Source organism: Phaenicophaeus curvirostris, chromosome 13 (assembly GCF_032191515.1).
Source record: "Phaenicophaeus curvirostris isolate KB17595 chromosome 13, BPBGC_Pcur_1.0, whole genome shotgun sequence".
In the NCBI taxonomy this organism is placed as follows: domain Eukaryota; kingdom Metazoa; phylum Chordata; class Aves; order Cuculiformes; family Cuculidae; genus Phaenicophaeus; species Phaenicophaeus curvirostris.
Genome location: NC_091404.1, coordinates 11,912,133 through 11,934,743, shown reverse-complemented (window position 1 = coordinate 11,934,743; position 22,611 = coordinate 11,912,133). Strand labels below are relative to the sequence as shown.

At 54.9% G+C, this 22,611-nt stretch overlaps 2 protein-coding genes across 5 annotated transcripts; both read left to right on the top strand.

The window, feature by feature from the left end:
• Window positions 1–1,092: 1,092 nt before the first annotated feature.
• PRRG3 (proline rich and Gla domain 3) lies at window positions 1,093–10,532 on the top strand. 4 transcript variants are annotated; one of them, XR_011338359.1, is made up of 4 exons: window positions 1,093–1,167; window positions 4,572–4,613; window positions 5,289–5,465; window positions 6,406–6,859. XR_011338359.1 is itself a non-coding variant. In XM_069867514.1 (4 exons), exons 2-4 carry the CDS (start codon window positions 4,607–4,609, stop codon window positions 9,000–9,002), a joined length of 705 nt encoding a protein of 234 aa, XP_069723615.1. In that variant the 5' UTR covers window positions 1,096–1,167; window positions 4,572–4,606; the 3' UTR covers window positions 9,003–10,532. The 4 variants fall into 4 exon arrangements, 3 of the variants coding, with proteins under 3 accessions (XP_069723615.1, XP_069723617.1, XP_069723616.1); XM_069867514.1 differs by lacking the exons at window positions 5,289–5,465; window positions 6,406–6,859 and adding exons at window positions 7,902–8,062; window positions 8,466–10,532 and having other exon boundaries at window positions 1,096–1,167; XM_069867516.1 differs by lacking the exons at window positions 1,093–1,167; window positions 5,289–5,465; window positions 6,406–6,859 and adding exons at window positions 3,463–3,814; window positions 7,902–8,062; window positions 8,466–10,532.
• Window positions 10,533–12,710: 2,178 nt separating this feature from the next.
• LOC138726088 (mitochondrial fission factor homolog A-like) lies at window positions 12,711–21,704 on the top strand. Its single transcript, XM_069867513.1, has 7 exons — window positions 12,711–12,769; window positions 15,505–15,717; window positions 16,253–16,419; window positions 17,216–17,304; window positions 18,244–18,405; window positions 20,979–21,057; window positions 21,468–21,704. The coding sequence occupies exons 2-7, from the start codon at window positions 15,537–15,539 to the stop codon at window positions 21,597–21,599; spliced, it is 810 nt and encodes a 269-aa protein (XP_069723614.1). The 5' UTR covers window positions 12,711–12,769; window positions 15,505–15,536; the 3' UTR covers window positions 21,600–21,704.
• Window positions 21,705–22,611: the final 907 nt, after the last annotated feature.

The window sequence follows — 22,611 nt, the reverse complement described above, 5'->3', positions numbered from 1 at the left end:
GTGGGGGGAGATTATACTGGCAAAATGCCTGGTGGGGTTGGGAGGGGTGATGCCAACTTCCTTTGCAGGGGAATGAGGACCCAGAGCCTGGGGCTAAGGGGGTGCTGGCTTCAGGTCAGGCTGACTCTGCAGGGTCTGCTGGGTCTGTGGGGCATCACTGCCCTCTGACAGACGAAAGGCCCCCACCCGCGCTGTCTGCTGGGGTTCTATGCCCTGCTGCTGCAGTGCTGGGGGGAGGGGGCAGCAGGAGCCCCAGCGCAGGTCCCATCCCTGGAGGTGTTTAAAACACGGGTAGACGAAGTACTTCGGCATAAGACTTAGTTGTGGACAGGTACAGTTGGACGTGATGATCTCAAAGGTCTTTTCCAACTTAGCAACCCTACGATTCTATGCTATATGCTTTGCTATCAAGTATGCAGTAGACCGGTACGGTTGGACTCGGTGACCTCCAGGTCTTCTCTAACCTAGCAGTTCTCATTCCTCAGGTTTGGACTCAGCAGGCGCTGGGGGGGGACGGCGGCCCCGACAAAGCCCTGGCATTCTTCCGCCACCCGGTCAGGTACGTCCCGTGCCGCGGGCGCCGCGTCCGGACCGAGAGCAGCGGGCAGGCGGGTCTCACACTGTTGTCCCCACGCAGGCTCCTCTGGCCCAGGTCCAAGTCCTTCGACTACCTGTACAGCGTGGGCGAGGCGCTGCTGGAGAACTTCCCTGTGCAGGCCACCCTCTGCCTCTACGATGACTCGGGCAGTGAGGACTCGGAGGACGAAGAGGAAGCAGAGGAAGAAGAAGAAGAAGAAGAGGAGGAGGAGGCAGGGGACACGACAGGTCCCCAGCCGCCCGTGGGCAGCGCCAGGGCGCCGGTGTGAGGGCGCGGCACGCGTGGGGACAGGAGACTACAACTCCCAGCAGCCACCGCGGCGCCCCCCCCCCGGAGGCCACCGCGCTCTCTCATTGGCTAAGAGTCGGGGAGGAGCGCGTGTCCCCGCCCACTCAGCCCCGATCCGCGTTTCTATTGGAGCGGCGGGAGGCGGAAGGCGGTGCGCGCCGGCTGCGGGGGCCGCGATTGGCTGAGAGGCGGGAGGGGGCGGGGAGGTGGGCGGGGCCTGCTGTGCCCGCCGGCGGGAGGGAGCGGCTGCGGCGGGGCGCGAGGCGAGGGGCCGCCATGAGGTACGGGCGGGGCCGGTGGGCGCCGGCCAGGGGGTTCTGGGCCTTTGGGGTCCTGGTGGGGTTCGTCTGGGACTGGGAAGCCCCCCCTGAGGTGGGTGAGATCGCGTTTGGGCTGGTGGGTTGGGGGGACAGTGGGACATACGGCCCCCCCACCCCCGCCGTGGGGTGGCACCGGGGGTTAGGCCTTACCCTGGCGGGGGGGATACGGGAGGGGGGACCTGACCCTGCTGGGGGTGATACTGGGGGGGTCCTGACCTTGCTTGGGGGGGACCTGACCCTGCTGAGGGGGGAGAATGTGGGGGGACCTGACCCTGCTGAGGGGGGGCAACTCCCCACCACCCTACCGTGAGGTGACACCTCAGGGGGGGACACCTGACCCTGCTGGGAGGGACACAGGGACACCCACACCACCCCTCCTATGGGGTGACACCGGGGGGGGACGACACTGGGACACCCCCCCCCCCCCACTCTATCCTGCTACAGGGTGACACTGCGGGGAGTGTGTGCCCTGCTGTGCCATGACAGTGTGTGTGTGAGGGGGTGACCCTGTTGTGGGGTGACACTGGGACGCAGCCCCATCTCCTCCTGTGGGGTGACACTAGGGAGAGGGACCCCTGCTGAGGGTGGCACTAGAAGCTGATGGTGATAGAAATAATTTGGAGCTGGGTTTGGACAAGGCAGGGCCAGTGCTGGGATGGAGGGGCTGGGGCGGAGGCTGGCTGTGTGGAGTTGGATGGGATCTGAAGGCTGTTTTGGGAGAGTGAGGGTTCCTGGCAGCCTGTGGGGACCCCGTAATCCCTGGCAAGTGGAGCTGCTGCAACCTCTTCTTGCTGTGCATCTTGGCAAGGAAAACCCCAAATATTGCTAGGATCCTGCTGAGCAGCTGGCAGCCGTGGCTACGTGATGCTGGGAGAGTCGGCATCCTCCCTGCATGCCATGGCACGTCACTGGCATCTGTGGAGCCCCATGACCCTGTACCTTTGGCCCCCGATCTGGTGAGGAGGTGCCCCCTCCCAGAGTGCCCCCCACGCCCACCTGAGGTCTTGAGGAGGTTGGCACCTCGTACACACCATATTTTACCAACACGATTTCCTTCTTTGGCATTGGTGATGGGAGTGGGGGCGGAGATGGGGGGAGCCCGGGGGAGACACAAATGTGCGACTGCAGCATCCTCACTCTCACCTCCTCGCAGTTGCCTTAGCAACCTCCTATCGATGGGGTATTTATAGAGAAGGCGAAAGCGTGTTGGGAAGCCGGGAGGGGGGGCACCGGGACTGGGTGGGTGTCTGCTAGGTCAGCCTCGAGCTTCAGGCTTCTGTTGGCTTGCATGGCTTTGCGGGGGCGGGAGTGATGCTGCTTTCTTTGGCGTCAGAGTGTGTGGTGGTCCATCTTTTCCTGCTCGTCAGAGCCGGAGGAGGTGGTTAGGAATTTGCACATGGAAATAAAAATAAGTGTCTGGGATGTCTGTCCCGCTCGCAGGCATCTTTTGTGCTTATAGGGTTGTGTAGACCCAGCTTATCGTTACACTGCAATAAACCATCTTTGAGCTCTGACGTGGGGTGCATTGACACAGATACTTGGAGTAAAGAAATTAAGATAAATTCTTCCTGATTCATTAAATGTGTTGCCTGTTGTGAGTCCTGACAAATCTGATTGTGTATATCCTTATTTCTGCATCTTGGTTCTGTCTGTCAGAAGGCGAGAATGCCTGTAACAATGAGTGAGACAGAGATTTTGTGTGGAAACTGTGGCAAGTTTTCCTCTGCTGTACGTTTATTTATGCTGTGGGTTTGTATCTCTTTGTAAAAGCTGATGACAACAAAAGCAGGTCAGGTGGTCCCTGCTCAGAGCTGATGCAGCTTGTGGAGGAATGCACAGATCCAGAGGCCTCTCAGCTGCTCTCATGTGCCCCAGAACGACTCAGAAAAGTGGGATTAGGTGCACAGTTTCTCAAGAAAAGGCCTCCTGGTGTGGGCTATAGGGCGCAGAAGGTGGCAGACCCTTCCTGTGTAATTCTGGGGCACTGCTGCTTTCCCTTGCTCCTCCTTAAACACCAAACTGAGGTTTACAATCCGAGTTTTACAAACTGTTGGAAAGAAGCTGCTTTATGCCTCTGGAGACAGCACTCAGCTTGCTTGGCTTCTTGCTACTTTTGATGCAGGAACCTCAGAAACCACAGGAAGCCTGATGTTGCCAGGGAGAGGTGCTGGCTTTATGGAGAAGGTAGCTGTTAGTGAGGTGTGGTGATGCCTGCTGTGGTGGTGGGCCTCGGCCCTTCTGTGCATGTGGATACCCGTCTTTTACATGAAATGAGAGATGTGTTTCTAGCCCTACTGACCCTGTGAATGGCCCTGTGCTTCCCTGACCTCACTAGAGCTGAGCAGGTTCAGATGCTTTTGGGATAACTGAATATCTGAAGTCCTGGACCCAAGATCAGCATGTGGCTTAGTTCCTGCAATTTCCAACTGTGATAGCTCCATCATCTGCAATAAATCCCTTTAAGAGCTGGGTAGTCCTGTCCCCTTTGTCTCCTGACAGAGTTGTGGCTTTGCCACAGCAAGATGTCACTCAAGGGAGATGAGCTTGCCCAGGATAGTCTGATCAGTGGGGCATCAAGCACAGGGAGAAGACAAAGCATGAAAAACAAGTGAGTGAGACTCCTCCTGTGAGTAGAGAGGGATGTACTCTGCTTCCACAGGACTTCGTTTCACTCTGGGTTTCATTTAGTTTAGTTTTTGTTTTGAAGCACAAAAGGTGCTTTTCAAGTTGGAGAGAAGTTCTCCTGGGTGTGCAGGGAACTCTTATCACTCTTGCTGCTGCCCTTAGCTTGGAGATGCATATCCTTTTTTTTTTTTCTGCTGTGCGGTTGGCAGTATGGCAGTGGAGAAAACAGTATGACCCTGTTTATCACAGATTGTGGGTAGGAGTTGCGGAAGTGAGAACTGCCATGGCTGTGAAGTTGATTTAAAACAGGATGACTGCTTTACCTGTACCCGTCAACCTCTTCTAGAAGGGAAGGGCACCAGGCTGCTCCCCGCAGCTTCTGACGTGCAGGGCATCTCGTCTGCTGATGAGATATAAAGGCTTTCCTTCATCCAAGTCTTCCCTTCCTACTTATCTTGTCTGCAGCCCTCTGGACTTCTTGGGCAGGGCCCTGGACCTCCTTGGGCTGGTGGAGCACAAGTGTGGCTGAGACTTGTCTAAGGCTCTGAGAGAGCCGAGGGTGCCCTGAGCCCCTCTGGTCCCCCAAAGGTCTGAAGTGGCACTGCATGGCTAGGACCTGTCGTGGGTCCACTAAACAGCACCCTTCTTTCTGCATTAATCTGACCCGGGGCGATGGAGGGGTTGGGGTTTAGGGTGTGAAATTTAAGCTGTCAGCGACTCTCTTGTTTTCTTCCCTGCAGGTAGACAGGAGCCCCCTGTAGCCGAGTGAGGCAGCATGGCAAGTAAGTGTTCCTTGGTCAAGACGGAGAGGTGGCGGTGCTGCTGGAGGAGGGAAGGGGGATGTTTGGCAGCCACCTCTCAAAGGTGTTGTCTGTGCTTTTTGAGGGGTGTTATTCTCTGTGGGGAGCAGATGCCATCAGCTGTTATCTCTGGATGAGGTCTGGCCTGACTTGTGCTTCTCTCTGCCCTGTGGAAGCTGAGAGTCAAGAGGAGGTGCTGCAGGGCTGAACTCTCCGAAACTCCCCAAAACTCCCCATACGCTGCAGCATTTCTTTATTTGCGTGGTGCTTGCTGTGCAAGGCAGGCCTTTCTGAGGCTCTTTGAACTGGCTGGCCCCTCTGCAGGGCTTGTTGGTCTGCGCTGACATCTCCTGCCAATGGTGCTCCTCATGGCCCATGACTTGCATCCCACGAGCTGCCTGTTGTGGGGGCCACACTGCCTTGTAGCCTGTGTGGCTGGTGGCACTGGGGCTCTGTGTTCCCGGTGGATGGGAGCTGCTGAACTCTGCCCTGCTGGGAGCTTGCTGCGTCTTGACGTCTGAAGGAGTGCCTGGCAGATGGGGCTGCTTGGGGCCAGTGGCTAAAGCTGGGCTGAGGCTGGCGAGGGTGCAGGGTGGAGGATGGCGTGTGGTCTGTAGAGAGTGGGACTCAACCCTCCCTCCTCGATCTTCTGGGCAGCCTGCGCGGGGGCTGCATGCAGCGATGTGATGGGAGCTGGAGGAGCACGGCGGTTGTGAACGGGGAGGTGTAACGATCTGGCTGGGATCTCAGGATTTGCTTGGGGTGTCGCTGCAGCCAGCTGTGAAGGTGGAGGCAGTAGCCACGCTGGGCAGGAGGAGGACCCAAGGATGACAGGTATGCCTTCTTTCGCTGTCTGTGCTGTGCTAGGTTGGGGAGGGAGCAGGGATCTTCAGGCAGTGTTTTTATAAGGCTGTTTTACTCTTCTGTTAATGAAGAGGGTACCCAGCTGGGTCCCTGCCTTCCTCCACTTCTGCCTTTTCTTCCTCCCAGAGCTCAGGTGCTGGCTCACCAGCACTAGGTGGCTGTGGGAGGTGTCCTTTATGGTGGCAGTGACCCCCCACCAAGCAGTCCCCTTTGTGGTAACCCTGATGTGCAGGAGGAGGATGTGGTCAGTGTGTTCACCATCACATACTCTCCAGCAGGCTGCAGCCCTGCTGTCTGTGGCAGACACAGCCATTCTGCAGAGCAGCGGCCCTGTGGGTGTCTCTGTAAGCCAGGCAGCATAAGCTGTGGGATAGCAGTGTGTCCAAGCCTGCCTGCCACCAGGGACCAGCAGTGGCTCAGGAAACCCAGCAAGGATGCAGTGAACCCAGCCCTCGTGCCTGCTCTCCCTGCCTAAAGCTCTGATCTCTCCTGAGCACCGGTTCTCCAGCTGGTGTGGGGAGACTTGGAGAGGGACAAGGGGTTAGTACTGAGGCTGCTGGACCTTGGGATGTTCCCTCTGCCCTGCGCTTTGGGGACAGTACCTGCTCAGCTGTCTGCTCATGGCGTCAGTTGGGGATCCAGGCTGGAAATGAGAGTTGGCAAGGCTTTTGTTTCCTGAAGGCCATTGGTTTTCCTGATCTATTCCCCAGGGATGTGGGAGCTCTTTGCATTTTTTGTGTAAAAGGAGGAGGGTGTAGTGTCTTAGTTTCTGCTCTTCTGCCATTTCTATGTTCCCGAGGGAAATTGGATGTGGGGAGAGGCACACGCCTCCATTGCAGCATGCTTTCAGCTGGCACATTGCTCATGATACCTGCCTGCCTATGTGTCTTGTTTTTATTTCCCACCATAGCGGCCAGTTCAGCACAGCAAGGCAGGGAAGGGAATGGGTGACTGATATCTGCAGGGATGGAAGACCACGATGGTGAGATCTGCGGCCAAGCTTGTTGCTCCAAGGTGTGCTGAGGAAGCTGGAAAGAGGCTCGGACTCAGTGCTGAGGAGGAGAGAGTTGATACAGCAGCTGATCAAGGTGGGAGGCTGAACTTCTCAAGCAGAGGATGGGACATTTGTGGAATGGATGGCGTCTTTATAAAATGTCATCGCTCTTTGGAAAGGCTTGAGAGAAGGTCGACGTGCCAGCCTGCTTCCTCGCCATCCAGGACAGCCCTCCTCAACTGCAAAACGCAAGACAAGCTGATCCCTGCCCGCCTGCGAGATGCCTTCTGTGACTCTTGAAAACGCTTCTTCCTTGTAAAAAAAAAATAAGAAAAAAGGGTTTGCATAATAAAGTCTGTTCTGAGAGGAAGTCTCTGACTCACATCATTCATGCTGCTCTTCATTCACACCTCAGTGCTTCAGCCCTCTGCAAACTCTCTCACTGAAGCAAGCCATTAATAAATCACAGGGGAAAATGCACCTACACAGCACAAAAGGAGCACCGTGCCTCCAAGCACAGGATGGTGTAGCACAGTAGTAGTTGCTTACACCATGCCGGTCTCTGGTAAAAGGCTCCCAATGAAAAAAGTTGATAGCTTTTCACTAACTGTTAAGTTTGATCTTCACTGAGCTCCTTATTGAAACATCTCTGTGCAACAGCCCAGCTGGTCTAATGGGAGACTCCAGCTGTCCCTTGCCTCCGTGTCCTGTTTCTGTTGATATTGGTTCATCTGGTTGATCCAATGCAAGACTGAGCCTGAGGGTGAGGAATGCAAAGAGGTCTCTATGGATCAGCCAGCTGAACTGATTAATCTTTGAGGGAAGCTGCACAATTATGTAGCTTGGGGGGAGTTGTTGGTGCCAGCCTACAGCTGTGTGTGTTGATGTGCATTATGGAAACATTCTTTTGTGAAATGTGTGCAGGGGATGTTTGGATCCTGGAAGGGTCGTGGTTTCTGTGGAGTTTCTGCTTTCTGGGCAACAACTTGTTTGCCTCTCCTGTGTTGCTGCAGGTCCTGGTAGGTGCTTGCTTCCTGTGCCCCACGGAGGTCTCCCTCCTGCAGGATACAGGTGGGAGGAGAGGCTTAGAAATGGCTGTGTTTTTGGCAGGCAGGAATGTGCTATTCCTGCTCCACCTGGGTTCCTGACTACATGCTCTGTCGGGAGATCTGTTGTGGGCAACATAGAGTCTCCCAGGCTTTGGGAGTAGTGGATGGTCTTGCTTGCCCTGCTTGGATCTCCCTTTCCCTGTAGCAAAGGGGCAGCAGGGTGAAATCAATCCTGTCAAGGGCAGGGGGTTGAAAACAAGTCTTGGGAGCCTTCTGTCTCTTCCCAGCTGGCAAAGCCTGGCTGGACAGAGGCTAAGTGTGGGGTTGTCCCTACTCAGCATCTCTCTGCTTTGTGTGTTGCAGTGTTCTTGGGGGCCAGGAATGCCCACTCGATCCTGAAGCGCTTTCCCCGGGCCAACGGCTTCCTGGAGGAGATCCGACAGGGCACCATTGAGCGGGAGTGCATTGAGGAGGTCTGCAGCTATGAGGAGGTCAAGGAAGTGTTTGAGAACAAGGAGAAGACGGTGCGTTTGTCCTGCTCTGCTCCCCACGGGGTGCATGAGGGCTTATACTTTAGCAAGCGGGAGGAACAGAAGGGAAGCAAAGGGGAACAGACTCTCCTGTTCTCTTTGTACTTTTCTGTCTGCCAGCAGCATGCTGTGGCCTCGTGTCCAGCACTACTTTCCCCATCCCAGTCAATGCCAAATTTCTGCCTGCTTGGCTGCTGTTGAGGGATGTTCCCTTGATCTTTTGTGTTGGCTCCTACGGTGCTTCAGATGCTGCCAGCTGTGGTGAGGGTTGTGGGGGATGACCAACAAATTTCCTCTTTTTTGGGCCTGGGTAGGGCAGTGATTGTTGCTGGTGGTGGTCGGGGGGTGCTGGCCCCACCTGCAGCACATGATGGTTGTTTCTCTGTTCCTGCTGCAGATGGAATTTTGGAAGGGCTACACCAACTCTGTCTACTCTGTCAAGGACCCCGGGCACAGCACCGAGCACTCAGATGCTATGTACGTGGTGGTGCCCCTCTTGGGAGTGGCTCTTCTGATAGTCATCGCCCTCTTCATCATCTGGAGGTGCCAGCTTCAAAAGGCCACGCGCCACCGCCCTTCCTATGCCCAGAACCGTTACCTGGCCAGTCGAACGGGATGCAGCCTCCCCAGGGTCATGGTGTATCGGGAGCGGTCGCAAAGCCAAGGGGAAACTCAGTACCAGCGAGAAGCGAGCAGTCGTGTGGCTGGAGATGGCAGAGCTGGGGGCACCCCCCAGCAAGATGGCACCCTCTGCCCACCAGAGCATTCGGTCTCTGTCCTTTCTAGACTGTCCAGTGCCACCCCTCCACCTTCCTACGAGGAGGTGACGGGCCATCCGGAGAGCAGCAGTGGTGAAGAGACCAGCATCTCCTACAACGACCCACCACCCAAGTATGAAGAGATCGTGGCCACTGCCCCTGTTGCGGGCAAATAGTGGGTCTGCCTCCCCTCTGCCTCTTCACACCCTCATGCTCACCCACCTGCCCACCCTTCGCTGTGCCCGGGACCCCCTTTGGGTGCCACTCAGCAGCCCATCTCACCTGTACATGCTGGTGCCATCACACAATAGCCTTACCCTCCTAACCAAAAGCAGCTGTCCCCAGCTGGGGAGAGGCTGGGCTGCAGGTATGGCTGCCCCTCACTCCCCGCTCACGTAAGTGCTGTAGCAGCCAGAGCCGAGCAACAGCTTGTTCCTGGCTCAATGCGGGGGTCTCCCCATGGTGCACTTGATTTCCTCACTTCCTCCTCGAATAGACATAACATTTCCCATTATTAAAATAGCCTCACTGCCTCCCTGGGGTGCTGCTCAGCCTTACCCCATATCCTTATCAACCCCTGTTTTGCTGCTTGGGGCTCTGATTAGAAGTTGGGGGTGCAGGAAGGGTGCAGCAAATTTCTGTCCATCCCCACAGTTGGTGTCCACACTGTGTTTTGGGAGAAACTGCCTCCCTTGTGTGGAAATGGGGAGCCCAGTCCATCTTGCAGTGCCTGTAGCAATATTCACTGTCCTGAGATCGGGGAGGAGGAGTTAGAGAGGTGCTCTTTGATCTCCTAGTTCCCTTTGGGAAGGGGGAAAAGCTCATGGTGGTCTTGTACATGAGGTAAGTAACTTTGGAGTAGCAGGTCCCTGTCTTTGAGGCTCTTTGGTCCTCCAGAGCAGGTAAAGGGGAGTGCAAGACCCCACTCTCCTCCAGGCCCTGCTGGTGGGCAGGGTGCTTGATGACCATGGACATGGCGTGGAGGACCTTCTGACAGAGCCAGCTGCCCAGATGAGAGCTGAGCGATCTTGCCGCGACCCAGTGATGGCCAGTGGGTTGGGAGCAGGGCCAAGCTCTGTTGCTTCTGACCACAGGTGGCTGCGGTGGCAGGGCAGAGCCAGGTGCTTTGCTGTGGAGCCAGAGTGTCTCCTTTTCCTGGGGAGCTGCTTTTTGGGGTCGAAGCAACAAGGCTGTCCTTTCCAAATCATGTCTGGTGGGTTAAAAAGAGAGTTGTGCTCACCAACCACCCAGGAGAAATCCAGAAACTCCCAGCACTCCCACCCCTCGGTGTGCACCCCAGCACCAGTCTCTCCACCAGCACCGAATGGCTATTGTACACGTGTCAGCTGCCTGCACCATGCTCCGTCCCAGTGATGCTCTCACAGCAAGTGCCCTCAGCCCAGAGCTGGGGCTTAGCCACCTTGGCTGCTCCTGGGGCAGGACACGTGGGGTTTGCAGCTGCTGGCACCTTGTCTGTCCCCTCCCAGGCCTTTACTCTGCCTTTTGGCCTTAGCAAATTGGGATTATGGGAAGATCTGACAGTGAGTGTCAGAGGGTCAGAGCCTGGCAAAGACTGGAGGGAGACAGAAGGGTGCTCTGCATCCTCTGTCTTTGATGCTCGGTCATTATTCCTGCAGTTTGTATTCTGTAAAACTTGGTATATTTCTGTGCAAAAAATGGTATTTATTAAAAAACCCTCACTGTCTGAGTGGAATAGGGTGGCTTATTCCCACGGGGGGATGCCCCCTAGGTGCTGCTGGATTTCCATCTTGCGGGAGTGCCTGGGGCTCAGCTCTGCGGGTGATGGAAGCAGCTGTGGGACGATGGCACCAACCCCAGCCCTCCCAGGCACAGCTGCAGCACAATCCTCTCTGGACCATCTCTGGAGACCAGATGTGTGCTGCCATGGGGCTGGCAACGCATCACACGTTGAACAGAAGCCTTTCACTTCCCTGGGCATCTGATGCAACTCTTGGTGACAGCTAGGGTGTGTCCTGTGGCCCTGACCAGCCAGCAGGTGAAGTGTGGAGGGATTTCCTAAGGTCTTTGAAGGGATTTAGGTGCACAAGTTGTCTTGCTGTTCCTCTGTGTGCTCCTAAACCTCTTAGAGAATTCCCTTTAAATAGCACGACTAGGGCAGTGTAGGATTTATTTTAAGCCCTTTCAAAACCAGATTTTACGCTCAGGTCTTGGACTCTGTCCCCACTCAGAAGTGTTTAAAACTGCTGTTCATCCCAAACAGATGGTTTTATCACTGCAGACTCCACTGTGAGGCTGGAGAGATTAGCTCTGGCACAGCTCCTCGCTTGGATGCCCACCGTCCTTGTTCCTGCTTGGGCTCCTGTGGTGGCTTGGGGACATGCTGGGGCTCCTGTGGTGGCTTGGGGATGTGATGGGGCTCCTGTGGTGGCATGGGGAGGTCATGGGGCTCCTGTGGTGGCATGGGGAGGTGATGAGGCTCCTGTGGTGGCACAGGGATGTGATGGGGCTCCTGTGGTGGCATGGGGATGCAATGGGGCTCCTGTGGTGGCACGGGGAGGTCATGGGGCTCCTGTGGTGGCATGTGGACATGCTGGGGCTCCTGTGGTGGCATGGGGAGGTGATGGGGCTCCTGTGGTGGCATGGGGAGGTGATGGGGCTCCTGTGGTGGCATGGGGATGTGATGGGGCTCCTGTGGTGGCATGTGGACATGCTGGGGCTCCTGTGGTGGCATGGGGAGGTGCTGGGGCTCCTGTGGTGGCATGGGGAGGTGATGAGGCTCCTGTGGTGGCACAGGGATGTGCTGGGGCTCCTGCGGTGGCTTGGGGATGCAATGGGGCTCCTGTGGTGGCATGGGGAGGTGCTGGGGCTCCTGTGGTGGCATGGGGATGTGATGAGGCTGGGACTGGTCCCAAACTGAGGGGCTAAGCCCCCGCCTTGCAGCACGGGTTGTTTTGCCTGCAAACGCGTGGGGTTCTGCTCAGCCGCCTGGGTTTGCTCTTGTTCCTCGGATTTTTGCCCTTGGCAAGAGCAATCCCCTCGATCCCGCAGCCCTCTCACCTCGGTGCCCGGTGCCGGGGAGGCTCCCGGCTGGGATGCTCCGCGTTTCGGTCTCGTTCCTCCCCGCGGCTGCGGCTTTAAGCGCGGCGGGCGGGGCGCGGGGGGCGGGCGGCCCGGCAGACACCGCCCCGGCTGGCGGCGGCCGGGGGAGGCTGTTTACGGGTCCGAGACTCGGTCTGGACTGCGAAATTTATAAAATAAAAAAAAAGTAAGTGCTCCCTCCCCCCTCCTCCCCGCCCAGTGCGAGCCGCAAAGCCGGGGGCTGGGAGCCTCCCCTGGGGGGCGTGAGAGCCCCCCGTGCCCTGGGGCCGCCCCCAGCCCCGCTCCCATACCCCGTCCCGTCCCCTCTCCCCTCTCCTTGTCCCGTCCCCTCTCTCCCGTCCCGTTTCCCATCCCCCGTCCCCTCTGCTTGTCCCGTTTCCAAGCCCCCATCCCCTCTCCTTGTCCCGTCCCCTCTCCCCAACCCATTTCCCATCCCCCGTGCCCTCTCCCCAACCCATTTCCCATCCCCCGTCCCCTCTCCCCATCCCATTTCCCATCCCCTGTCCCCTCTCCCCCGTCCCATGCCCCCCGTCCCATTTCCCATCCCCCGTGCCCTCTCCCCAACCCATTTCCCATCCCCTGTCCCCTCTTCCCCGTCCCATGTCCCCCGTCCCGTTTCTCATCCCCCGTCCCCTCTCCCCCGTCCCGTTTCCCATCCCCCGTCCCCTCTCCCCATCCCACTTCCCATCCCCTGTCCCCTCTCCCCCGTCCCATGTCCCCCATCCCGTTTCCCATCCCCCGTCCCCTCTCCCCCGTCCCCCCCCGCGTTTCCCCCCGCGGTGCTCGGCGCTGTCTCTGGGGTCTCAGCCGAGCCCCGGGGGGCACAGGGGTCACCCTGGCTCTGCGCCAGGCAGGACCCGAGGCGAGTGACAACCCCCTTTGCCCTCCCCGTTGTCCCCTCGCTGTCCCCGGGTGAAGAGCAGCTCCTCTGCTCACCCAGCGCCCCATCCTCCGAGGTGAAGTGGGGGCTGGACCCGGCTGGTACCCCCACCTGCCTTCTCTGGAGCATCCTGGGCTGGGGAGGGATGGAGAGAGGCTGAGTTGGGGGGTTTCCCTCCCCAGGGCAGGTTTTCCCGGCTTGCAGGACTTAAACCTACTCACAGGCTTAGTGAGCCGGAAATTCCCTGTCTGCAAATGCGAGAAGTGCCAAGGAGAGGCTGAGAAGCTGGCTTCTGCAGGCAAGGAAGGGTGTTCCTTGGCAACAGCTAGCAAAAGCCCTAAAGAGAGTTGGAGGAGGAAATCCAGCCACTTAAGCGTTTTGTTCTTATGGATTTTGACAGCTGTTTTTTTTTTTTCCCTCTTTTCTTAATAGCTTAGTCTCTCCAAGCCTGCTTCTCACTCCCCTCCCATCCCTCCACTCTTTGGGGGCTGCAGCAGTTTCGTAGGTGATTAGAAAATGAACTGATCTGCCCTCTACAGATTTATTGTTATTAATATATGCTTGTACAGGCTGAGAAAGCAACACAGGGTGTTCGCTCCTCTAAAACACCAAAACTGTGGAGGAGAAACCCAGTGGTCTCCATGGTTGTGGGCTGTAGAGCTGGGTGTCTGATGCAGATTTCTCCTGTGGGACTGACACCACCTTGGGACCATTCCAGGACTTATTGCCCTGCTCCGGAGTAGGGGAGTTCCTGCAAAATTCCACTTTTGGTGGAGGTTTTGGGCAGAAGCGGTGTGTGCGTGTTCTGTGACATCAAAGGCTCGGTGTCACCCGTGCCGGGGGGGGTCTGGGCAGGGTCACGGGTAGCTGCTGTGCCCGTACACGCTGCATCTCCAGCAGCAGCTCTGGACAGACCTGGTTGCGGAGACGAGGCTGTCATCTCCGCATGGCTGGAGGTGGGAAATCACTGCAAATTTCTGCCTCTTTAATGGACAGGGTTTTTAATGACAGAGGAGGAGAGAGCAGCGTGAGGCGGGTCAGCACTGGAAGTGCTGGTTATTTCAGACATGGAGCTGGTTCTGCTTGCCCTCGTGTGCCTGGAGTGACAGGGCTCAGCTGCTGCAGGGAACCGGATCAGTGGCTTGGGAGCTGCGTCTCCTATGGTTTTTTGGGCTTGGGAGGTGGTGCTGCTCCCCAGAGATTTCTCCTTACTCCTTTCCTTGGGCTGATATCCCAGATGACTGGGTCTGGAGTAGATGAGAGGGTCTGAAACACCCCAGGAAGCAGCAGTTGGGGCAGTGGTGGGCAGCTTTGGCTGCTGCTGGCTGGGAGTAGCTTGTTGGGCTGGAAATGTGGTGTCAGGGACCCAGCTGCTAAATATAGTCCCCATGTGATCAAAGAAAGCAGCGCCCTTGCATAGTCCTCACTTGCTTTCTCCCATTCCCCTCCTTGAGCACTAAAGAGGAAAACCTTTCCTTCCTCCAGCTGTTTGGGCTGTGTTGCAGTAGGCGCTTCATCTTGTGGTGGAGATTTTGACCTGCAAGCAAAGCAGGACCCTTTTGAGGAGGGTGAGCTGAGAGGCTGGAAGCGAGGAGGGTGCAGGGGGGCTGTGTGTGCAGGTGACACTTTTCGGATGTCAGGGCAGCACTGGGGTCCAGCTGGGGTTTGACAGCCTCAGCAATCCTCTGGAGTCTTCTCTTCAACTGCATTTTTTTTTGAAAAGGAGTAAAGAGTGCATATGCTGGGAGTCAAGAAGGTGTTTACTGGGCTTCTCTCCCCAAAATGGACATTGATTACCCTTTGCTCGCATCGCTCAGTAGAAGTGTTTGGACGCTGTGGCCCCAGAGCACTTCTCAAAGCCTTGGTCCTTGGCAAGGGGAAGCTGATGCATGGGGCAGTTGTGCTTCCTGAGCAGTTGCAGAGCCCCAGATAGTGTCTGTCCCATGTCCTGCTCCTCCTGTTGGCTGCTCTCTGGAGCAGTGAGAGCTGGGGACTGTCCATCCTCAGAACCCACTCTCCTGGGAGAGAGCTGAATCTGGTGCTGGCCTGGGGGAGCTGACGTGTGCTTTTGCTTCCCCTCTGGGAGGATGGTTCAGCATCTGGCAGCTCTGCTCAGGGCAAAGTCCGTCTTGTTCAGTTTGATGCGGGTCACTCAAGGAGATGGGTGCTAGATCAGATGGGGAATGGGGTATGGCCTTGGGGGATACTGCAGCAAAAGTGTGTGCAGAGTTTAGTGCTCAGTTTTTCCCACGGTAGCCTGGAATCTTATCATCAAACCATGAATTTTGCTTATAGAAAACCTCATTTTTTTCCGTGAAGGTATCTGAACACAAAAATGTGCTCCCAGCCCTCCAGAAAACTTTATTTCTGGGTGGAGAATACTTCTTTTCTGACTAGTTTTTAGAGTATACCGAACTGTTCTCCCACAGGTGTGCTGAACTATTGCTCCTTCCTTGCTGTCAATCAAGGTGCTCAGCTCATGCTTTACTTCCAGGACATCCCAGCTGCAGCAGCCCTGTGCCCATGTCCCTGTCAGCTGGGCTTCGTGAGACACCCTCTTCTCCAGGAAAACTCAGCAGTGTCTGTCTTTTGCATTGTTTCTACCTGTCTTCTGGCTCTCTTATAGTACACGTGTTGTCCCTGTGCAGGTACCACTTCAGAAGAGCTGATTTCTGTCACTTTCACTCAGCTTTCTTTTTCTCTGTGTGAAACCCCAGGGTGCTCAAGCAGTCTGAGGAAACTGAAAAAGATGTGGCCGTTTTGGGGACTGGACCTGAACCGAGCTCGCTGTGACCTGCTCTTCACAGAAGCCATTAATCAAAGGATGCAGGTTCCCAATAGGCTGAAGGTAGCAGACGTGGACGAGAATGTGACAGAGGATGTTTCTCCTTCCTTTCGGATGCACATCCCTGATAGGATTTCTCTTGCCGGTAATGTCCTCAGTTGTCTTTTGGGGTGGCTGAAGGTTGATGGAGCTGCACAACATCCTAGTGATCCCTTTATTTGCTTTGCGAGGGGAGAGGATGGGGTCATCTTTCTTCTGTAAAGTAGGGCAGGATAGTGGAGAGATGCCTGGGGAGAGGTGGGTAAAGGTGACCAACAGAAGGCAGGAGGGGTCTTAGTTCCAAAAGAGAGGAGAAAAATGTGGAGGCATCTCCTTCCACATCTCTAACAGTTCCCTGTTGGCCTTTGGTAGGTTCCCTGCTTTGGGATGCATAGGCATTGCTCCTTGCCTGTTTGAAAAACAGCTCCTAAACCTCAAATTCCTTGAGCAGGGTGTCCAGTTGCTTTTTGGTCTATGCCACTCCAGTCTGTCCTGCAGCTCACATCTGTGTGACACAGTTTTTGCTCTGTGCCTGGTAACACTAGACAAAGGGCTCACTGTCCTACATAGGTGAATCTCTCTTCTTTCCTGTCCAGAGGGCATTCAGATTGGTTTAATTATTCCTTATCTCCTCTCTGTAGAAATATCAGATGCCAGTTTGAGGCCCATCCTGCCGAACCAGCAAGGGAAGGACCCCTCTGCCATGGTGCATGTTTCCCTGGACTCCTCTGTGCAGCCCACTCACCTCGGGGAGCTCCCTTTTTTGCATGTATCCAGCAGATCAAGTTCCCAGAAACGCAAACGATCGGTACTGTATTGAGAGTGGATGGGGTTGTCTGTGGTGGGAAGGGGGTGCAATCCCAGTACTGGGTTTCTCCAGAGGTCTGTTATCAGCCCAAGCCAGAAGTCATCTTCCGGAGTGCTGTCTTGTCCTCCTAGGAGGTCCTAGGAGTGAGGGTGTAGGGATGGTGGGATCTTTTTCTATCCTGTAACCAGTGCACATCTGCATGCTGGGACGTTGATTCAGTCAGATCTTCTACCGTGTTTTGTGAGCAGGAGATAGTCTGAGGTAGGTGCAGTCCCCCCACAACCATCTTCTGCTACTTTTGAAGTCACTTTTCAACCACTTCCAACTAATTCTCCTGCATGAAGTGCAAGACAGAGCTGTTTCCTCAATGTGGTGTAAAGGGTTTTGGTATCGCAGTTGAAAGCAGATTTTAATCTTATGTGAAAGTAAATCAAAGAGAGTCCCCTGACATGGCCAAGCAAAGGCTTGGTTTGGCTGCTGGAGCTGCTGATCTGCCTTCTCAAGAGCTTCCACCTCCCTGAGATTCAAGAGCCATTCTGTTAGGTTCAGATTTTTTGAATGGAGTTGAATAGACCTCTGAATTGAGGTCAGATCTGTAGGCACCTTGCTGGTGACCCTTGTCCTGTTCTCAGCATGTCTTCTCTCATGTTACAACTTCAGCTCACCAGGTTTGGGGCTCATGTAATGTTCCCACAACTGAGCGCTTTCCCCATGCTGATGGGATCCTGGTACTGCAGACCATGCAGGGCACTGGGCAGAGTCTCTGCACTAACACCGTTGTGTTTGATGCCAACAGAGCCACCACAGCAGCAGGTCACGGAGGGAAAGAACTCCAAATGATTGTACCCAGCTGGCCTTGCACAGCCTGGACCAGCGCCACGAACGGTGAGTACGAGCCCGGAGCTATCTGGGGTGTGTGGGCATCGGCATCTCCTGTTAGCTGTGCTGCTTTGATGCTCTCTGGTGTCAGTGCCCTGATGTGGGAGGGTATCCAGATCAGAGAAAGTCCTGCTTTTGTGCTAGAGGAGCGTGCCTTTTGTCATCAGAGGGGTTTGTGCTAGGCTGTGTTGAAGGGAGCTGCATTGGTCTTGAGGTGATGAGCCGTCTGTTGAGATACACATGGGAAAGCACATCCCATCTTGCAGCAGGCTGCATTCTTGGTCCTTGGCCATTGGGCCAAGAGGACCTTGCTACCCACTATGGCTTGTCCTGGTCTCTCTGGCTCTGCCCATCTTCCTCTCGGTGCTTGGCAACATGCTGCCCTATTTCAGCCCCACCATGGCAGAATGCTGTGGGCTACGGGCAGGTGACCACTGGCAAATAAGTTACCAGGGCTTAATCAGGTTTCTACAAGGGTTGTTGGGACTTGTAGTACCTTGCAGACAGGGTGGGCCAAGAGCACACTTGCTTCTCAGCTCCTTCAGTAGAGCTTGTGAGCAGTAGCTTGGTGATAATGATCCTCTCTTCTCATGGCTTTGGGTTCCAAAGTCTCTCAAGTGGAGAAATTGCCTCAAACTTAATCCCAGAAGTCTAGGATTGTCATGGGTGGCAGGAGAGCTGCCTTATGCAACCTGTATGAGAGCAGCTCTTGAAGGTCTAGTTGTCGCATCGCTATAGTTGGCCTTGGAGGCATCAGGCCACTGCCTCTGAGCCTGGGGGCTGCTGGAGGGTGTTCTCCCACATGGTGATGGGGTTTGGATGCCAATGGAATTGCCCAGAGATGCTTGGAGCTGCTGAAGGGATGTAGGGCATCGATAAATCCCAAGCTCTACCAGTGCTGTACGAGGCCAGAAGATAACAGGTGTGATTCTGTGTGTATCCCAGGCCAGACGCGTGCCTCCTGCCTGCACACAGTGCCCCACTCCCCCTCCTCCCAGAGACGGGCAGGATCTACTCCATGCAGAACATCTTCCAGACCATGTACCTCCTGGGCCAGGTGCTCTTCCACCGTGTCCAGGACTCTCTGCAAGACCCGGTGCCATCCAGGTGACTTTGACTCATCTTGAGCCACCTCGCTGTCACTCTGCAAGGACTTGCCTTTGCTTGCTAAGGTGTGAGCCAGGCACGAGCTCTGTAAACTGCAGGCTGCACGGTGCAGGAGCAGGATGGTCCTGCATGGCTGTCCCAGACTCTCCTTGCCTGTCCTGTCTGTCAGCTTCGGGTACCTGGCCCAGGAGCAGCTGGTGCAGCCAGCCTGGGCGCACACTGCTAACCCAGCCCAGCTTGTATCTCCTGCTTAGCTTAACACTGGTCTCCTGGGCACCTCGAGTGATAGAACGCTGCCTGCGACATCGCTGGGATTTGAGCTTTTCATCACTGCTAAGCAAGTGCTGATTTTTCTGAATGCCTGAGTAGCTCCATGGAGAGAAATGTGTGAAAGGAATCGAAATCCAGAACAGGCAGCCTGACCCAGGTCCTGTCCCTGAGACACCTCTCCTGCAGGGTCCCAACATCCTTGGCTCTATGTTGGTCACTCTTAATTAGCCTTCCCCAAGAACTAGCTGCACTGAGTTACTTATCCCCTAGCTGGTGCCTCTGGCCAAGGTGCAGCGTGCCTGCTTGCTCACCGGAGCAGGTGTGCAATGACCTCAATCTCTCCAGATGTGCTGGAGCATCTGTCTGCAGCGCACTTTTATCTGTGCAAGTGCAGTAAGTGTAACATGTTCAAAGACATCATTGCAGCCTTAAGGTGTCCCCACTGCTCCAAGGCTGCTAAGCACTCAGAAGAATGTCTAAATACTTCTAATTCTCCTTGAGCAAAACCTCCAGTCAGTAAGGGAGGAGAGTGAGCATCCATCACCCATGCCATCAGTGGCACATCCTGCCATCCCTCCCCAGCTGGTGTGGAGGTGCAGGCAGCAGAGCTGGCTTCTGTCTGTGCATTTGGCTACATAAGACCTTCTCCCTCCTCCCATCAGCAGCAGAGGAGGTTCAGGCCATGGTACCACGAGAGGTGGTAGCCTGCAGAGCTGCTGTAATGCAGTAGGGCGAGTTCCAGGCATCTCCCCAGCTCTCGGTCTCCCTTTGAAGCCACCCTCCTTGAAACACCTCTCCTCGGTGCTTTGCATCACTTCAGATCCATATGGGATCTCTTCATTATGACATCTTTGTACCCCAATGCAACAATAAAAATAAAAATATATCTGAGCTGATCTGTTTATACTGAAATTGTAATAAAGTCTGGTCCTGGATACTTGAATATTTGCCTGACAGTGACCTCTTGAGGGGTATGAGTCATTGGAAGGTAATTTCTAGTCTGTTATGACCTCCTAATTTTCCCTTATTTGGATCATAACGTATCTTACTCTAGCAGGTGTTCAACTTTATCAACTGGGATTTTTTAGTCAAAATCTGCAGGATGTGTCCCTTTTTAATGGCTCTGTGCTGGAGGAAATTGGATTTTATTTCTGTTGTGACTTTCTTTTTTACATCGCAGCTATGTTATGTGGAGGTATTACCTTACAAATGTATTTTCAGGCAGAGATTCACGGAATCTCTGCATCCTGTTCTGGCTTGTCTTCAGCGAGATCAACATCATGTTGTGAACAGGAATAAATATCCTCCCCTCCCTAAGGTCTCTGAAGAAGCGGTGTTAGACACTTGTTAACTGGTACAGTATCAGCGAGTGCCTCTGAGCGTTATCTGTGTGCATAGGGGAGTTTTGATTATAGAAGAACTGCTGCAGGGCTGGCCTGTGATGATAGAGACAACAGACCAAACACGGCAATTCTGGTTTTTCTCACTGTGGATCTGCTTTAATTTGTGGTTCAGTGCTGTGGGCCCTGCAGCAAGGCTGTGCCTCCAGGGGATGCCCTGGAGATCTCTGGTCTGCTGTTGCCTCTGCCAGCACAACAGCTAATCCCAGTGGTAGCCCCTGCGTTTCCCAGGGATGGAAGAAAGTTGTGCATGCTTGGGTTGCTTGTTTATGTTTCAAGTTGTAGGTGACGTTTGCTGTAAGAGCAAAAAGTGATACTTTTTTTTTTGTCAAGGGGGCAGAGAAAGTGAGCCTGGGGTATCTGGAGGTACTGGAGAGGAGCGAATCCTTGTCTCAGCAAACACAGGACCCTTTTCTGCTGGCTGATGTGCTTAATCAGATAGTTCCCCCCAGCTGATGGCAGCTTCCCACCAGTGGGACTCTCACCTGCTGATGCAAATGAGATCATCCCTCCATTTCAGCATTGTCCCTGTGATATGTATTTACCTGACTGGCTCTAAAGGTGATTTACCTGACCCCCAGTGAATTCCTCTGACTATAGAGAATGGATGCTCGGTAAATACAATGTTTTCTCTCTGTTGGACCTCTTAATAAATGCAAGCATGCGTGTCATGTGCTGTATGTTTTGTTGTTATAATTATGGGATGCATGGTGGAGGGGGATAAATATGCATGATGGGGGCTAAGAAGAGATGAGTAGAGGCCGTGCAGGTGCTGTTTCCTCTCTCTTGATTCTGCATCCCCACAGCGGATCCTGGGCATGCGCACACTACCTGCATGGCTTGGTTTGCTGTGCACCTCTCAAGCAGTGTTTGTCTATCTGTATTTCTGCTTTTCTTCCCCAGCCCCCAGGAGGCTGGCCCAGCCCCAGACAGCGCCTTGGAGGAGGTCGGGGTGGCCGAGATGGCAGCAATGAGAAAGCAGGTGAGACAGAGGTGAAGGGCTGTAGATGTTTCCTGGGGAAGCCATAGAAGGAGGGGTGAGGAGGCTCTGGGGGTCTGTTGCTCAGTCCTGATGGGCTGGGGTTGCCAAGCTAGTCCTCACTAATGGAGAGACAGAGGAGTACTTAAATGTGTGTTGACCCATCAAGCTCCTGCCCGGAGGGGTTGTAGGTCTACAGGGGACAGCCAGACTCCCACATCTGCTGGCAGTAAAGGGCTCAGATGCCCTTCTGATGGGAAGGACCTTTTCCTGTTCAGGAGCTGAGGTAGAAAAGGCCTCCCTAGAAAAGGAGGACCTGAAGGAGATGGCAACTCTCATCCCACCATCCCTTGCTGTCCCTTGCCTCTGGGCCAGTGCTGGGGCTGACAGCAGCTTTATTGCTTCCCTTACAGTTGACGAGGATCTCGGGGAGGCTCCGCATGCTGGAGGAGCAGTGCAATGCTTGGCGGCAGAAGGAGACCCTGGTCTACTCCATGCTGATCTCCGCTTGCCTCCTCAACACGTGGCTCTGGCTGAGGAGATGATTTCCCATGCCCTGACACCCCTTGCCCAGCCCTGGCAGGGTGGGCGAGGGCAGGGAGAGGATCCTTGCATAATGGCAAACAGTAAAACTGTGTGTTTCTTCTTAACTTGACCTGCTTTTTGCACTGTATCCCTTTGAGGATCTGTGTCCTTCGGGCCCCTGTGACAATGAAGCTGCTATCCCTCTCCCATGCTCTAGCGTCAGAGGTGGGTGAGGGAGACAGTGAAGCTGGACCTCCTGCCACAGAGCTGGAGATGGTGTCAGGGGAAGATAGGGTACAAGGAGTATGGCCCAACGGGCACAGTCCCAGGGCAAATGCTCTGCGTACGCCAGCAACCACCTTAGATGTTTGATGGGGTAGTGCTTGTGTGGGAAGCTGCTGTGAAGAGCCCATGTCTCATAAGAAATTGGTGGCTGATACATGTCCGTCCTGCACAAAGCAATGGGAGACCCTCTGGCCATTGCGCTGTCTGCCAGAGGAGATGCAAAATCAAGGTATTGTACGTTTGCGGACGTGGTGTCCATTACAGTCTTAGGCTGACCACATCCCAGCTTGGACAGCTCACATCTGACCACATGAAAGTCCTCAGCCAGCTGCTGTGATCTGGTCCTCATTTTGCATCCCAACAGCTTGTGTAGAGTGGTTGAGTACTTTTAAACTGCCAGTGGGTTTTCTTTCCTTCCTTGTGCAACTGCTCTTTGGTGGCTGCAGTACTGCCAGTTCTCCTGTCCCAGAAGAGCCCCTTCTCTGGAAGGGATGCAGCCAGAGGAGCCGGGAGCTCACATCCCTCCAGCTGCTTCTGTGCCACCGTTTCCTCGGCTTTCATCCTGCTTGAGGCAATTCAGCAGCAGGTCTGCAAATGTTCAGATCTAAAGTGACTCTGAGAACGTTGTGAAGTCTGAGTTTATCCAGGATCTTGGCTCTTTCCCAGAGATATTTACATGGGAAATATCCTCATGGTGATTCTTAAGATTGTAAGACCTTGTACTAACAGTGACCAGTCATAGAAAAT

What these genes read in the sequence shown, in the direction of transcription:
- PRRG3 (XM_069867514.1), top strand. An exon ending in TTGAGAACAAGGAGAAGACG is followed by an intron (nt 8,063 to 8,465) that starts GTGCGTTTGTCC and finishes TTCCTGCTGCAG; the next exon opens with ATGGAATTTTGGAAGGGCTA.
- LOC138726088 (XM_069867513.1), top strand. Translation starts at nt 15,537, where the DNA reads ATGTGGCCGTTTTGGGGACTGGACCTGAACCGAGCTCGCTGTGACCTG. An exon ending in CCCAGAAACGCAAACGATCG is followed by an intron (nt 16,420 to 17,215) that starts GTACTGTATTGA and finishes TGATGCCAACAG; the next exon opens with AGCCACCACAGCAGCAGGTC. An exon ending in TGGCAGCAATGAGAAAGCAG is followed by an intron (nt 21,058 to 21,467) that starts GTGAGACAGAGG and finishes CTTCCCTTACAG; the next exon opens with TTGACGAGGATCTCGGGGAG.